The 16218-nt window shown below is 45.0% G+C and overlaps 1 protein-coding gene across 2 annotated transcripts in view; it reads right to left on the reverse strand.

Moving 5' to 3' along the window:
- rbms3 (RNA binding motif, single stranded interacting protein) overlaps positions 1-16218 on the reverse strand; it is a 165884-nt gene that overhangs the window by 13300 nt on the left and 136366 nt on the right. For both annotated transcript variants that reach the window (XM_018765910.2, XM_029248556.1), the window contains exons 7-10: positions 11837-11943; positions 7286-7329; positions 4806-4902; positions 1196-1246 (exon numbers count right to left, since the gene is read on the reverse strand). In XM_018765910.2, the coding sequence (XP_018621426.1) occupies positions 1196-1246; positions 4806-4902; positions 7286-7329; positions 11837-11943 (299 nt within the window). The remainder of the gene's footprint in view (positions 1-1195; positions 1247-4805; positions 4903-7285; positions 7330-11836; positions 11944-16218) is intronic.

The following is a 16218-nucleotide window of genomic DNA, read 5'->3' on the forward strand; positions in this document are numbered from 1 at the left end:
TTAACAGTTTTTAAATTAAATTTGGTTATCTGAAACATTTCTCCAGAGCAACTTACAGTGTTAAATCACACACACACACACAATGTCTACAACCACTTGTCCCAAGAGGGGTCACGACGAGCCGGAGCCAAACCCAGCAACACAGAGCACAAGGCTGAGGGGACGCCAGTCCGCCACAAGGCACCCCAAGCAAGACTCAAACCCCAGACCCACCAGAGAGTGGGCCCCAACCAAACCCGCTGTGCCACTATGCCCTTCAGTGTTAAATTAATTATACTGATTTACCATTTTTACAACAGGGTAATTTTTGATGTATCACTTCAGGGAAAGGGTCTCGATCAACAGCACTACAGGAGGCTGTGATTCAAATCCAGATCCTTTCAAGGGATGGCAACAGCTCTAACCACTGCACCACCTACTCCCCCCAACGGAATCAGGTGAAATGATGGTGTGTCATGGAACGTTCTGGTGTCACTGACATGATGCCGATGAAATGCAGCTGGATTCAAGAACAACTTGCACATTGTAGCCACGCACAGATTGCATTACATGGACTGGAAAGAGTATTGAGAAAGGCAGTGCACTGTGGGTCTGGCCTTGTTCAGACGTGCTGAGAAACATGATTTCTGTGCCCACTGCCAAAGGCCTCCTTGTATACCGCTTTACTGTATTTACCGGACAAGTCCTGTGCTGCCGCCAAAAGGTTTGAAAAGTCCTCCTTTTCTCCAGGGACATCTGATGCCTTTATGAAACACCAATGTTACTGTGTTTCACTACACTGCTGAGTCGCTGGCCAGGTAGAACACACAGACCTACCATGGGCCCACTTTGCAAGCGAACCAAGGGGACAACTCTTACCTCTGCGGCACACTCTTTTTGCTGTTTTTAGTTATTAATTTATCTGGCACTTTTCTATAAAGCCACTTACACTGATTTACACATTTTTACTACATGGTAACTTTTACTGTCAGTTCAGGACAAGTGTATGATAGAAAGAGGTAGAATTCAAAGCTGGGTCTTTTGAGTGGGCAGCAGTAGCTCTAACCACCACACCATCTAGTGGCCCTATGCTGTACCTGTTGTTGGATCTTACAAGCTCAAGCCACAACGGCTATAGAAGAGGGGACAGGCACTCTGCTGACACTCCAAGGTCAGGGAGAGTGTGATGGGTGCGGCCCGCGGCGGAGGGACTCACCGTTGGTTGCATAACGTACTGTTGGTGAGGCATCCATGATGTGCTCTGGACCTGTGAGTACAGCAAAGAGCAGAGAGCATCAGGAACAAGAGTCACTTCAACACTCTCCTCCCTCCACCAATTACACATCCACACACAGAGCAGGGTATCTACGAACGTACTGGAACCCCATCAGCTCCACCCATCATCACAAGGCCCCTCCCACTGAATCTCAATCACATTCATGTTATAACAGACCTGGATATGAAGGAAAACCTCAAGCTCTGCTCAGATTAGCAAAGACGAAAACCTGAAATTAAAAAAAAAAACCTAAAAAAAATTAAAAAAACTGAATTGTGCTGTTAAATAAAAACACATGATTAGCATGAGGGAGATAAACACCAGTCTATTCTGCTTCTGATCTATTTTTTCACATTTGTATTTTTTGGCTTTGCTAAAAAATCCTGAATGTTTGTTGAGAGTTTATCAGAAGTATTTATACATTGACAAAGGAGCTTATTCCTCAATTTAATTAAGCCTCTCTATGTGTGTCATGAAAGGCAACATCCATTTTTTCGCATAAAATTAGCAAGAATTTCCTGGATTTTATTTTGTTACATTTAATGGATTTTCAGAAAGTCAGTAATGTGACAAGATGAGCTGTGGTCTAGAATCTGCTGTAAGGAGCACAGGGTACATGTGGCATGAGACAGCAGTGCACCATGCAGCATCTGCAAGCAAACACACACACACACACAAACGGTATACAATTACAGACAGAGCTGGAGCCACATTTGAACCCAGTACCCTAGAGCTGTAAGGCAACCACACAACCAACTCAGCTCAGCGCCTACAATAAAATCGAGAGAAAACAGGATGCATATTTAACCAGTATTCATGGATGAAAATCACCATCCTGATCTTTCATTTATATATATACACAGACTACAACTGCTTGTCCCAAGTAGGGTCACAGAAAACCAGAGCCTAATCCAGCAACAGGGGGCATGGGAACACACCCAGGACAGGACACCAATCCATCACAAGGCACCCCAAGCAGGACTTGAACCCCCAACCCATCAGGAAGGAGGACCTGGCACATTCTGCTGCACCACCGTGACCCCCGACATACATAGTACGCTGGGCCATTGACATGGCGCAGCATGGCCAAAGGTACGACACGTACATTCCCCCACCCGCACCGCGCTCTACCATCACATAGAAGCAAGGACTGCAGAGTGTTCTCATCATTATATATATGTATATAGGGGGTTGCGGTGGTGCAGCAGGATTTGATGGGTTACTGTATCTATATATATATATATATATATATTATATACCGTGTCTATATATGAGTATAGCACCATGACCAGTGAAAGCCATGTGTTTGCCATTGTTCTTATTTTACCATGTAATAAATCTGAAATGCTGCTTATTATTTTCATATTCTTCTCCTATTAGTCCCTCGGGCAGTGTGCTCTTTGTGTCTTTTGCGACTTCTTGAGCGCACAATGAAGGTCTAACCTTGTGTACTTTCTGCTGAAGGACAATATTACAGGATGCTGGGCTCATACAGAAGTGGGGAGGATTAATATTCCACAAAGCTCCGGCGTTGTTTTTGCTAAATCAATTTGGGAGGCATTCAGAGCGAGGATTACTCTGCACTCGGTCGCCATGTTGAGCACTCGACCGGCCTTTTAATCAATTTCCCTGAAAGTCAAGCAAAACTTTCTGGAGATGCAGGGAAAAAAAAAGGACTCAATTCAAACACTAGGGAAACATTCAGAGTAAAGATGGGGCCACCATGACGAGCTACGTGAAGTATTACGGTCAAGAGAGCCGGACCTTATGACAACTTTCATTTCATAGCTCCGCTTTGAAACGAGGCTTTTCTTTGCGTTTATGAGGACCGTTTATGGAGGTTCTCACCTTCCATCATCCCTTCTTTTCTAGTTTCACCTGTTATAGTCCCAGTGATCACGGCCCCGTTTGGACTGTCCAAACCATGTCCGCTTGTTCACTGAGCGCCAATTCATTTGTGTTCGTTTTCATTGGTTTCCTTTGTTTGTACTTTTCGGGTTTTTGCATTAAAGGTTGAATTAACTTATAAACATTGAGTGTAATGTGTATGTATGTTTTGTCTCAGCGTTTAAGGGTGCGGTATGTAGTAGCTATGAAGGAGCTGAATGAGCTCACGTAGACAGACACGCAGCATTATAGACCTCCCCCTCTCACTCAGAACTGCTGAAACTCTGTCCACATTTAAGAATGGTCTGAAAACACCTCTTCCAGACTCTTTTCAGCCATGATTTTTTAAGTTCATGTATGGTGTAAATGTTCATGCATCGTAACGTTATGATCATGCCCAGATAATCCTTTACACAGCTACTCCTGTATTGTACGTAAATGTTTGTGTACCATAAAAAAAACTGCAGCAAGGTGATCAGGAATCGTCTGTTCTGAGTTTTATGCACCTTGTCGTGCGATGAACAGTGGTGTATAAAGTGGAAAGAAACAAACTACACACACACACACACACACACACACACACATTTTCTGAATCGCTTGTTCCATACGGGGTCACGGGGAACCGGAGCCTACCCGGCAACACAGGGCGTAAGGCCGGAGGGGGAGGGGACACACCCAGGACGGGACGCCAGTCCGTCGCAAGGCACCCCAAGCGGGACTCGAACCCCAGACCCACTGGAAAGCAGGACTGTGGTCCAACCCACTGCGCCACCACGCCCCCCTCAGAAACAAACTAACTTTGCTGAATCGCACGTTTGCAACTATGTCTCTCTTTTTCCTAATGTAATGCACAAATTATATTTCTGAGCTGTACGTCACTTTGGAGAAAAGCGTCTGCTAAATGAGTAAATGTAAATGTATAAAGCAATTGGGGGGTGCGGTGGCGCAGTGGGGTGGACCACAGTCCTGCTCTCCGGTGGGTCTGGGGTTTGAGTCCCACTGGGGGTGCCTTGCGATGGACTGGTGTCCTGTCCTGGGTGTGTCCCCTCCCCCTCCACCCTGTGTTGCTGGGTTAGGCTTTGGTTCACTGCAATCCTGGACAAGTGGTTTCAGACAGTGTGTGTGTGTGTGTGCACACTAATTTTAAAGGGGTTTGGTGATATTTTACCATACCTGGTTATCAGGTTTGGGGCTGATGAACACATAAAAATATTAACATTGAAAATACATCTTGCTACATCTTTGATTTATGAGAATTCACTTCATAAAGAGTTTTTCAGGAACACATTATGTTTTTAAAGCAGAGGAGGGCTATACCTGTCAACATGGTAATGAAGACATGAAGACACATGGTAATGTATGTCCTGGGCAACTGCCCACACACAGGTATTTTACATAGTTAAGTGTTACTCCAGCTTTGTCCTTCACTTATATGTGTATCCTGCACGTGCTGACGTGTTTCATGACCAATGATGTGCAAAAACACAGAGGCGCTGAGTGTCAATGTGGCTCGGAGAGAAACAACAACACACAGCTTGGCAGCGCATGAGTGAAAGGGACCGCAGTCGGTGCCGCTTTCTGTCTCCCTGCTCTCCACGTTTTATCTGGGATCCTCCCTGCTCACGGAACGGGTGCGAGCTGGTGCTCCGCTCACATAGCTCACCTGATATGTTGAGACAGGAGAAGCAGCGATGAACGGTGTGATGGATGTCTGTGCGATCATGCGGTTCGTGGCGATGCTGTATGGCGGGGAGTAGAACCTGGTGGTGGGGGCGAGAAAAACCTGTCAGGGTCGATGAAGGGGAACAGCACACCTGTACCTGCCGCCCCCCCACCCATCCACCCACCCACCCTCCGCCTCGCTCCACCTCCTGCAAAAGGTCAGATCTTATTACTCTGGGGAAGCTGACGAGCAGCGCAAAGCCCTCAGCGCCCTGGCGTGGCTCCACATGCAAAAGGCATGACGAGGCTTTGTTTGTTATTATTGCTCGCTGTTTCGCTGCTTTAACCCTTCATTCAGCTTCATATTTCACTGGGGACTTACACTGCAGGGTTCTGCTCAAGGGTACAACATCAGCTACATTGAGGTCATAAGTCTGCACCCTGACCCAAAAGCTGACCTTCGTCAGGCCACATGTTTCCCTCTGACATGCTTCACGGGGGGCAGACAAAGACATCACTGTTTAACACATGCACACGGGCAAATAAAAAATGTTATTGAAATACTGATATATAATAATAGAAATATTATTTCTCATCAGAGAGTACAATCAGAAAAATTTCCAACTGTTATTAAACCCATACAAACACTGTTAAAATGCAGTACTGAATATCATGTATGCACTATATGAATTTACTGTATGTATGTATGTTCGCCCACATGTCTGGTGAATGTTACAGACATAAAAGATTATCCCTATTTTGTCATAAATGATGATAAACATTAACAATTAGCAGTGAGATTTTCAACAGTAAATAATAACAGCACACAGCGCAAGCCACCACCCCGAGGGCTCGTATGAACTAATAAGGCATTTTTTCCCACAATGCTCAGCACCAGCACCAAACTGAATGGAAAATTTTGCTTCACATGCAAACAGAAATGTAAAAATATTGATTGTAAATCAGATTTTAAGGTATAAATTCAATGGGTTCACAAAAGCAAAAGTTTGTCATTTTTGCAAACGACGGAATGGGTGAATGATAGATGTCATACACAGAGCCCAGCCAAGAGCTTTCTTCAAATTCCTCATCTCTGGTTTCTCTTAAATCAGATAAAACAGAACGGCTCCTTGGGCTCAGAACAGCTTTCTGATGAGTGGAGATGAACAGCAGTGAAATAGCAGCCTCTCCAGCGCAGTCTCCTGGAACAGGACTGGTCTCAGTGTGGGAACAGCTGGAGGATTTCCATTTTCTGGCCTTAAGGGAACCGTTAAAACCTGTCTCTCGCCTCTTATTCAGCATGTGACAAATTCTTCATAGAAGTACATATTTTAATCAGATTAAATTGCACTTATTTGGGGAAAAAATTGTACTGGAAAACATATTAGGATAGATATTTGAGTGGTGTATGAAAGGGGAACGGCTGAATTGAGGCAAGAACATTTGAAGGCAATTCAATTTCAAGATGCCGTTCTTTAGGATATGGCTCTTGGGAGATAAATATTTGTCAAGAACACACAGTGTGAAATCTATCCTGAGATGTCACTTTTTAATCCCCTATGCGTAAAATATGTCCACGTTTCAATTCCAAGTTGTATGTGATAACAGTGAGCTGCTGAAGTCGTGTCAGATGCAGAGATTGATATCAGGAGGTGCTTGTGGTGGTGCTGGAGCAGAGCACACATCCAGGTGGTACCACAGCCACTAGAATCAGAGAAAACACTGCTGTTGGGTAAGGGGCAGAGCACTAAGCAAGCAGCCTACAGGTTGCTGGTTCAAGTCTTGGATGGAGCAACCAGCATTATGTCTTTATTTATTTATCTGCCACTTTTTTCCAAAGTGATTAAAAAGGTTAAACTGATTATGCTGATTAACCATTTACAGAGCTGGGTAATTTTTACTGTATCACTTCAGGGCAAGGAGCATAATCAAGAGTACTATAGGAGTAGGCAAGATCTGAACATGAGTCTCGCAATTGTGAGACAGCAGCACTAATTTTCAAAAAGGAGGCATCAGTCATGCAGGCCTGGTCTGAAGGTCTGAAGAGGCCCTAGTCCACACACGGATGACCCTATGAGACACCTGCAGCTGGACTATGATGAACCTAACCGTATCCCTAACTCTGACTTTGATCCCAGCTTCCAACCCTGACCCTAACCCTAACTTTGATCCTAACCCGTAACCCTATCTTCACTGGTGGTTAGATATCAGCCAATGACGGCTTAACTCCGAGGAGGGACACCGGTGGTGCTTCACTGTCATAACGGCCACCATCAAACAGCAGTCAGTTTGAACACAGTCCCCCAGCACACATTACATCATGACAGTGATTCTGTGAGTCATGGGATCCAAGAAACCGTAGCTCAACATGTCGAGATGAGAGGTTGACTGGAGAGGAGGGTGGGAAGGGGGAGAGATGAAGGGCAGCTGCCTCAGAGCGACGGGTGGAAGCATCAGTCCTGAAAAGGAAGCCTTCCTTACCCATTCTGCATTGCAGCTGGGTCGTACGTCAACGCCATGCCGCTCTGAAACAGAAGGAAGACAAAACACATCACCTACTCCAAGCACATAAAGCCTCTTCGCTTATTATGCGAAGGCGACTGATGGCTTCTATAAAAAGAGAACACAAAAGAAAAGAAGTGGCATATATAGGGGGAAAAAAGAAAAAAAGCATTCCAGATGAATTCAGGTTCTGGGCTCTTTGGGAGGTGGGAAATGAAAGAGTAGCTGGAGATTCTGACAGACAGTCACTTTAAAAAGGGCCCTGAAACTAAGCACACTTCTGCGTGGAGTTTTGCCCAACGGGAGAAGTGAAGAACACGGCTTCATTACGACGCTCCATTTCTCAAAATAGTATACGTTGTAATCGTGTTCTCTTTCTCCTGAGCATCCTTCGCCCGGAGAGAAGCTGCTGTGGAGCGGGTCTGAAGAAGTGTGGAGGCACACGATACTTTTTGCCAAATTCCTCCAGTCTGCAGAAGAGTAACTGTACAAGTGTGCCGTTTTTCTTGCTTTTGCCGTTTTAATATAGTGTAATGCAATACGCTCTTACAGTAAATGAGGACTGATTGAAAAGTTTAGGGAGTGGCTGTGGTGGGGCGGGGTGGGACGGCACAGCGGTGGTGGGGCTCAAGGTGAAAACCTTACATATGTACACCACCAGTAGGACCTATTCCTATTTGTTTTCAGTTCTGGCTCCAATGTGATGGAATGAACTTCCTCTCTCATTCAGAACTGCTGAATCCCTCTTAACAATCAAGAAGAGATTCAAATTGACTCCTTCAGACTCACTTCTTCCCTTATGTGCTCTGATGATAACGTTTTGTAGGGTGGTATGAGACAAACTGACTGTGCTCCAGAATCACATGCCTGCATCCAGGACTCTCATTCTTATACACAGGAAAAGAGAATTTTCACTATCATGCTGCATCACTCTCCCTGCTGTCCTGGCCTCTTAACGCCAGGAGACACCTTAACCCAAGATGAGTCTCCTCAGGTGGTCTTCAGCACCAGAACACTGAAGGTGGCATATGCCATGGTGAGAAGACACTTCACACAGCAATAGTGAGCCAGCTTAAGATAAACTCACAGTACTTGATCATAAACGGTATACAGCAGAATAATTTCAATGTCCTTTTGCTAAGTATAATTTGTAATTTGTGTACATTAAGTGTACTGAAAAAAGGAAATCATATATTTTATGTCTGTGGTAGTAAGCCAAATTAGCGCCAAGCTGGAATGAAAATCATTTTAGTGAAGCACAGTGAAATTCACTGATTTTTCACAATGGTTCACAGCTGTGTGCATCCAAGCAAATATGCTGTTTCCCATATGTGTTCATAATGTCTGCAACAAATCCAGCACAAGGGCCTCACATTTCTTTTACAGCAGTATAAGACATTTTTTGTATTTTTAGGACTTTCTAAGACAAAAATTTTACGCTGAATTTTTGGACACCCCACAAAAAAGATCACAGTAGCAAAGCAACCAGAGACTAAGAGACTGGACAGGGAGCCAGACTGAGAAGAGATGCATTTATTATCTTTTTATACAGCAGGGCATTTTCCGTGGGGGAACTGAAGTAAGGAGTGGGATTCAAACCTTGGGACCATCAAAATGCCAGGCAATGGCTCTAAGCACTATGCTACCTGTTACCCCTCTTTGAAGGGCTTCCCTGAGTTGCTAAGTACCCCAGTCCTACTTCATGCTCAGCTGCAAAACTCTGGAACAATTTCCAGTCTGAGCAGTTTATTCCCTGATAGTTGCAGGAAGCCTCAAGAATGTGGACGAAACTAATCTAGTCCTACAGAGGGTTTTAAATCTGTCTACAAATTCCTACTGACCAGGTGTTATATAATTAGGGAAATTTACTTTTGATGTCATCCATCCATCCATCCATCCATCCATCCATCCATCCATCCATCCATCCATCCATCCATCCATCTACCCACCCACTCACTCACTCACTCCACTAGCCCATCAGGCACCTGCCCATCAGAGGCCGCCTGCGGTGTCGTTTCCGTTGCTGCTCTAATTAATGTGCCAGGAGAAATACAGCAGACTGGCAGGGACGTGCTTGAGAGACACACACAGCAGCTGCTTCCTGCTTCCTGGAGCCCACAGAGGTGGTACAGCAACACAGACCTGGAAACTATTAACCTTGGGGTGGAAATCGGGGAAAAACTACAACAATTAAATATAGTTAAAAGAAACAGCAGCAAAACAACCAACAAAAATGCTGCCATAGCTATTTAAAGAGAAACTCTGTGCATTGTGGAAGACTTGATGAACTCGCCCAGGGGCACGTCTGACTCCCCCAAATAACAGTAGAAGATTGGGGACCTTCCCAATCCACAGCATGCGGCATCAGTTATCAGTCTTCTTGTTCTCATGAGGCTTCTGGGTTGGCAGGGTGATTGCTCAGTCAATAAAGGGGTTTCCAGGGGGCGGAGCTTTTGTGCTCCGGGTGCCAAGAGATGTATGAAGGCAAGGCGTTACCCCCCTCCCCCCACCATGTGGCCCCCGTGGGACCTGCCACACCGTTTCATCCATCACCACCTTAAATGTAATGGGAATTACAGCTCTGGGAGGGTGTGTCATATTACATTCCGTCTTATCGATGTGCCGGGGGGCAAGGTATACGGACAAAAATAAAAACAAATCACAACGTCAAGCGCACGTATATCTCATGGCAAAGCGGGCTATTACCACTCATTGCTGCTGTTGTGCAGCGGAACGAAAAAATTACAATACGTGCCCTTTACTGTTATTTCCTGTTTTAGTCCCAACCTCCCAGACTGCCCACCATGACCACCTGTAGGCGGGGCTTGGATCCATGTGCTAGCCAGGAGGTGGGGGTTTAATTTTATAATCTTTGTGCGGACTAAGCTCACAAAAAGCAAAAAGCTCACATATCACCAAAGTAAATGATTATCTAGAGACCTGATGGACTTGTAAGAGCAAACAGTATTCAGTCCCTGAACAGCTGACCAATAACAAAATAACAACAAATATGCTAAAGACTGAGGCTGATAAGCTACAGAAAGCAGCTGAAGGAATGGGTTCAAAGCAAAGATGGAATGCTGGATTTATGAGCAGTTTTTGGGGAAATCCATCATTTGCAACTATTCGTTTTACAGACAATTTTCAACAACTGTATTTGGAAACGTGTGTGTGTGTGTATTTGGAAACTGGTAAAAAAACCCTTTGGAAAAATCAAAGAACTGTGGACCTCATTGAAAACCCCTCAAAACAACTAAAAGGGGATAAAATTCATACTGGCTATGAATATTATGTTCATAAAAAATGTAGTAATGAAACAGATTAATGTTTGAAAATCCAGGCTTCTCTCTGACGTGGAAGCTATTTCCGTGCCTTGTTAATTCATCGATAATATCTATACCACCAGTTTTTACAGCATCTACTTAACTTTCACGATGTGCTGCTGTTGGACAATGTTTGTTATTAACTTTGAAGATGTGCTGATGTTATGTTTCTTCACCCAGAGACCATGTATTCCATTCTGTCTCAAATGCCTATACATTGCCTCTACCAGCTGGTTTGCTTTTCTTTGCTTATGTTCCTTTACCTTTAATATTTAGTACTTTTAATACTTCATTCAGAAATACAGGAAACATGAAAATACACACACACACACACACACACACACACACACACACACACACACACACACACATTTTCAGAACCACTTGTCCCATATGGGGTCGCGGGGAACCGGAGCCTACCCGGCAACACAGGGCGTAAGGCCGGAGGGGGAAGGGGACACACCTAGGACGGGACGCCAGTCCGCCGCAAGGTACCCAAAGTAGGACTCAAACCCCAGACCAACCAGAAAGCAGGACTGTGGTCCAACCCACTGCGCCATCGCACCCCCTATAACATGAAAATATTAATGTTCAAAATATTCTGTGAAGTTTTCTTTCTACCAGCTAGTATGGAGGAGTTGGGGGGTAGTGACTGCCTGTTTGCCCAAACTTGGACCCAAAAGGGGTTTAACCCTCAAAAGGCAGAGAAAAACTCCTAATTATACCTATTAAGGGCATCATTAAGTTACTGGCAGGACAAGGAAATTCCCCGTATGAGACGTAATGTAAGCACTGTGCATTGAGATGTCTAACCGTCGCCAGACGGGCTGATGAATTGCTGGTGGAGAGCCAGTGTTTGAACTGCATTTAGGTGGTGCAGTTCTAAACATCCAAGTTGTGTTTCTTGTACATAAATTGGTATGAAAACCAGTGAACGCAGCAATGCCCTTGGAAAGGCACAAACCTAGAGTTGATGTCAAGAAGGGAGCAAAGGAGGCACGTGGACACTGTAGAGAAGGATGGATGAAAAGCCTTGTTTTTTGGAAACTAAATCCTGTAATGTAGGTATTGCTAACTAAGAAATGCAAATCATTCTGGCCAGTTGCTGCTGTGGTCTTGCTGTGGTGCTGTGGCTGTTGGCGGGGCTGTTTGGCTTTGGCCACAGGTTCCCGAAGAGGCGTGAGGGAATGGGTGGCGGCACACTCACCTCCCCATCTCTGGGCCACGCCCGTCCGTTCTGTGGGTATTTACTCTGGCTCTGGCGCTTCTTCTGCCCTCCGTCGGCAAATTTGCACAGCAGAGGTTCGGTGGGTGCTGAGGAGACGAGGGACAAATAAAAGCAAGAAAAATGAACAATAAAATGAACAAAATCCAGTTGGGCCAGCAACGTTTCGAGTGAAGCAAACCTGACCTCCATGTGTTTGTTGGGACTCTTATTCAGAATTTCTCCTCTCCAGCACATGGAAAAAAACCTGATGTTCCTGGCAAGCACCTCTTCCCAGCCCAACATTAAAAAGCCCAACTGGCAATCCTTGAAAGTGCACAGCTTGATATCACTGAAATAATGACCAGGGAAATACATCCATAAACAAGCTGAAAGCAGACGTATTTGGCAGCACCATCAGCACAAAAAACCCGCATCTTTAAACTGCTGTCTTCTTCAGTGCACACAAGCACTCTTGCAAACAGGAATTACGTGTACTTGTGGATTTTCGCTCGACATTGACCGAGACAGATGACAAGATGCCTGTCATTCCCAGTGTGACCTCTGGGGGCAGTGTCACATATCTGTTAGCAGAAAAAGGCTCTCGTAGGGCAGTAGACAGGCAGCCTCCAGGGCTCGCTGACCAAGAGGAAACATGATAAAAAGGGCCTGTGCTCTGTGAGATCCACCTCTGTACAATTAATTTCAAAACGGCTGCCTCAAAGCTTATAGCAAAGAATTATGCAGAACAGAGGGGCGTATAACTACTGGCATAATAATAATAGCTGATCAACAAAAAGGTGACAGAATGAGTGTGAGAATGTAATCGAGAGCAGGCTGACACAGAGGACAAGGACAAGGGTCAACACATTGGGGTGTCCCTGTTTGAAATTGTCCTAACCACTGAGAGTGTTCCTATACTATTCACGTTAAGCACATGTCATCACCAGTACTTCTAAACGTATTCTCACTGTGGTGTGAGAACACCTCAAGAACATCTCCTGAACCAGAATGGTGTATAAAGTTAACATGTATGAATGCTTTGTTGCATAGCAGGGCTTTGCTATAGTTTGTCTCTAGTTTCACACATTATTCATGTTAAAACAACAAGAACAACAATAAAAATAATAGCAATACAGCACCGAGATTGTACTTTCATGCTGCACTGTTATTTTCACTTTTGATCATAAACCTATTTTTTTAGCACCATCAGAACACTCATTTTTTCCTTGCTAATTGCTAACATTTTAAATTAAAAGTAATGTAAGGGAATCATGAACAAAAGACAAATGTTGCTGGACACCCAAACTGTGACTGAGACTCAAACAATAACAGATATGAGTCCAGGTATAGTACAGCAGATATCGCGGTCATTGCTGCACATTAAGACCAAATGTCAGGACTCAAAAATAATATAAGTTTAATGGGATGGCCGTTGTAAGCTGCATATTTAATAATTTGAGGACCACCTGTGAATGTCTAGGTAACCTGAAGTCAGCAATACACATGATAGCTGGGTTCACATAACCAGTCATTTTTAAGTAGATGTACTCCTGGACTACATTTACTCCTTAACGGTCAGTTTCAGGGACACTATCCCATAACCTATAGGATATTTACCTCAGCCACTTAAGGTCAAGTTCTAACCAAGTGACCTGACCAATTCATCATCATGTCCTGGCTGTCACTTCTTTCTGCAAAAGATCCACCCATTCCTTCTGCTCCACACCATCATAGCCGAATAATCCCAAGGACTGACTGAACATTTGAAAGGATGTGATCAAAGGCTTAATGGTAGTTATAGATGCAGTAGACAATTTGGTGTTCATTGACCCAACTTACACAGCCCCTAGACTAGAACAGAACGCCCCTGATGTAGAACTGGCAAAAAAAGAGCCAGAATCTGCAATGACCCAGCTGTGGAAACAGGCAAAATGAGCCAAAATTATTACTAAAAATGTGGCACATTGGTATCCTATTTTGTTCTATAGATTAGGGATCTGGGTTCACATCTCTGCCTTTCTGCTTCTGGCACCGAAGGCACCCAGATGATCCCATGCTCCATCAAATGGGTGAGAGACCTGGGCACCTCTACGCTTGCTGTGCATGGTGACACATCGCATCAGAACTGAGCTTAGGGCAAAATGTGCTGTTCTCCAAGCATGCAACGTCCCCCAGCGAAGCCCGCAGCCCAAGGAGGAGAAGGAAGCAGGTGGCTCGCAGCATGCATGCTGGAGGAGATATATGACTACGTTCAGGTCACCTGAGACGGTGAGTGCTGTCCTTTGAAAGAAAGACTTAAGAACAAAGTGAAGAACCTTGGACAAAGACAGGTAAAATGCATGGAAAAGTAAAGCAGTGCTAGTGGTTGGATGGAAGAGGAAGTAAGGAATTTCAGCGTGCCCTCCATTCTGGAGAGTGATCACACACGTGTCCCATACAGATGACACAGATGCAGCCTTGGGCTGAGAGAGAGTGGGAACTGCTCTTCGTCCTCTCCTTCTATCGATTCCCATCCCACTCCTCTGTGATTCCACTCAGCTCCCTCTGCTCTACACTGCAGGCTGTGCGCATATTAATAAAGCCCACATTGTTAATGCACAGGAAAGGCGTTCGCCGCACTGGGGCAGCCGAGGCCAGCAGAGTCGATCGAGAACACTGCCGCACCATTGATTGGCACCTTTTCAAAGACAACTCCTAGATTGCTTTCCTTTTGGCACGGGTCGTTCAGGACAACACAAGATAACAGCAGCGGAAAGAAAAACTCGGAAAACGCCGACTCGGGAATAAACAAAGTGCAGAGAGAAGAATAACATGAGAAGAAATCCGGTGGAGACAAGGGTTTCCCGCGAGATCATGAGAAAGGGAAGCAGCTCTCTAGGGGAGGGACTGAGCCCTCTTTGGGTCAGAGAGGTTCTCCAGACTGCCAACATGACGGGCAGATGAAAAGCGTGGATCAAAAACAGCAGGACGTCTTGATGGTGGTGCCGCACCTGCAGTCAGAGCACCTCGCTCTCATCCTTGTCATCGCTCTCGCATTAGCACTGGAAATAAAAGTGGGCCCAGCTCAACAGTATGTCTAATGGAGGGCGAAGCCTGTTTTTCTGTCCTCGTCCCTTCAGCCATGCCAGTGTGTTTCAGCTTTGGCACACTCAGGCGAATGGCCACAGACTTAGGGCAAACATGACACGTGTTGCATTGAAAGACACTAATGTGGTAACAGTTGACAGGACAGCTTAGAAAAACTACAAGAGTTGAATGCTACACAAATTCTTCTCTTTACACAGCGACACCAGGGAGGCCTTGGTGAATCATACAGTTAAGGACAAATAAAGTTTACTATTACATCTCAGAATAGACTATTCTATTCTATTCTATTCTATTTAAGGAAGCATTAAACCATAATTACTAATTTCAACAAATTTATATACTTAAAAGACTCTTTGTCTTGAAGCAGCTTACAGTGCTGTTACTGCACTTGCAGCGATTTACCATTTATAAAACTACAAAACCTTTACTGCATCAGTTCAAAGTGGGTTGGGGTGCAAGGTGGTGCAGCATGTTTGGTTGGGTCCTGCTCTCTGGTGGCTCTGGGGTTTGAGTCCCGCTTGGAGTGCCCTCCGGCCGACTGGCGTCCTATCCTGGGTGTGTCCTCTCCCCCTCCAGCCTTGTTCCCTGTGTTGCTCGATTAGGCTCCTGCTTGCTGTGACCCCACTCGGGACAAGTTGTTTCAGATAGTGTGTGCAAATTCAAAGTGGGTACCATGATCAACAGTCATAATGGAAGCAGGAAGTGGGACATGGACCTGGTTCCTTTGAGTGTAAAGACAGTGGCTCTAACCATTACTCCACCTGCTGACTGCTACTAGAGACTCCTAAGAAGGGAAAATGGAAGGAACTTTGACTTTGTCACAGCAGCAAAAAGGCTCCTTCCAGAACCATTGCAGGTGAAGCTGCTTTATTCCAGTTTCCATGGAGAAGATGCAAACATGTCGACGAGGTGTTTGCTGTTGGTAGAAACGTGTCACCTGGACTGGACAGAGAGAGGCTCATTAGCTCCATGCTGCGAAAAGTGCCGGGTTGTGATGGCAAGTTTCCTAAGTCTGACACAGTCTCCTTCCCACATCAACACCCATTACTCCTAAACTCCACAATACATTAAAGGTAAACAAGGCAGCACAAATGAGATAAATCATATCTTCCTAAAGCATTCTGCCTATGTTGGTGGCGTAGTGGTTAGAGCCATTATTTTCCACTCTAAATATCTGGGTTTCAATCCCTGCTCCTGCTTTAGTCCCCTTGATCAATGCACTTAACCCTGATTTGACATGGTAAAAATTACCCTGCCCCTGCAGCAGCGCACAAACTGCACATTAATTCACTGTG

The sequence above is a fragment of the Scleropages formosus genome, chromosome 23 (assembly GCF_900964775.1).
Source record: "Scleropages formosus chromosome 23, fSclFor1.1, whole genome shotgun sequence".
NCBI classification, from domain to species: Eukaryota; Metazoa; Chordata; class Actinopteri; order Osteoglossiformes; family Osteoglossidae; genus Scleropages; species Scleropages formosus.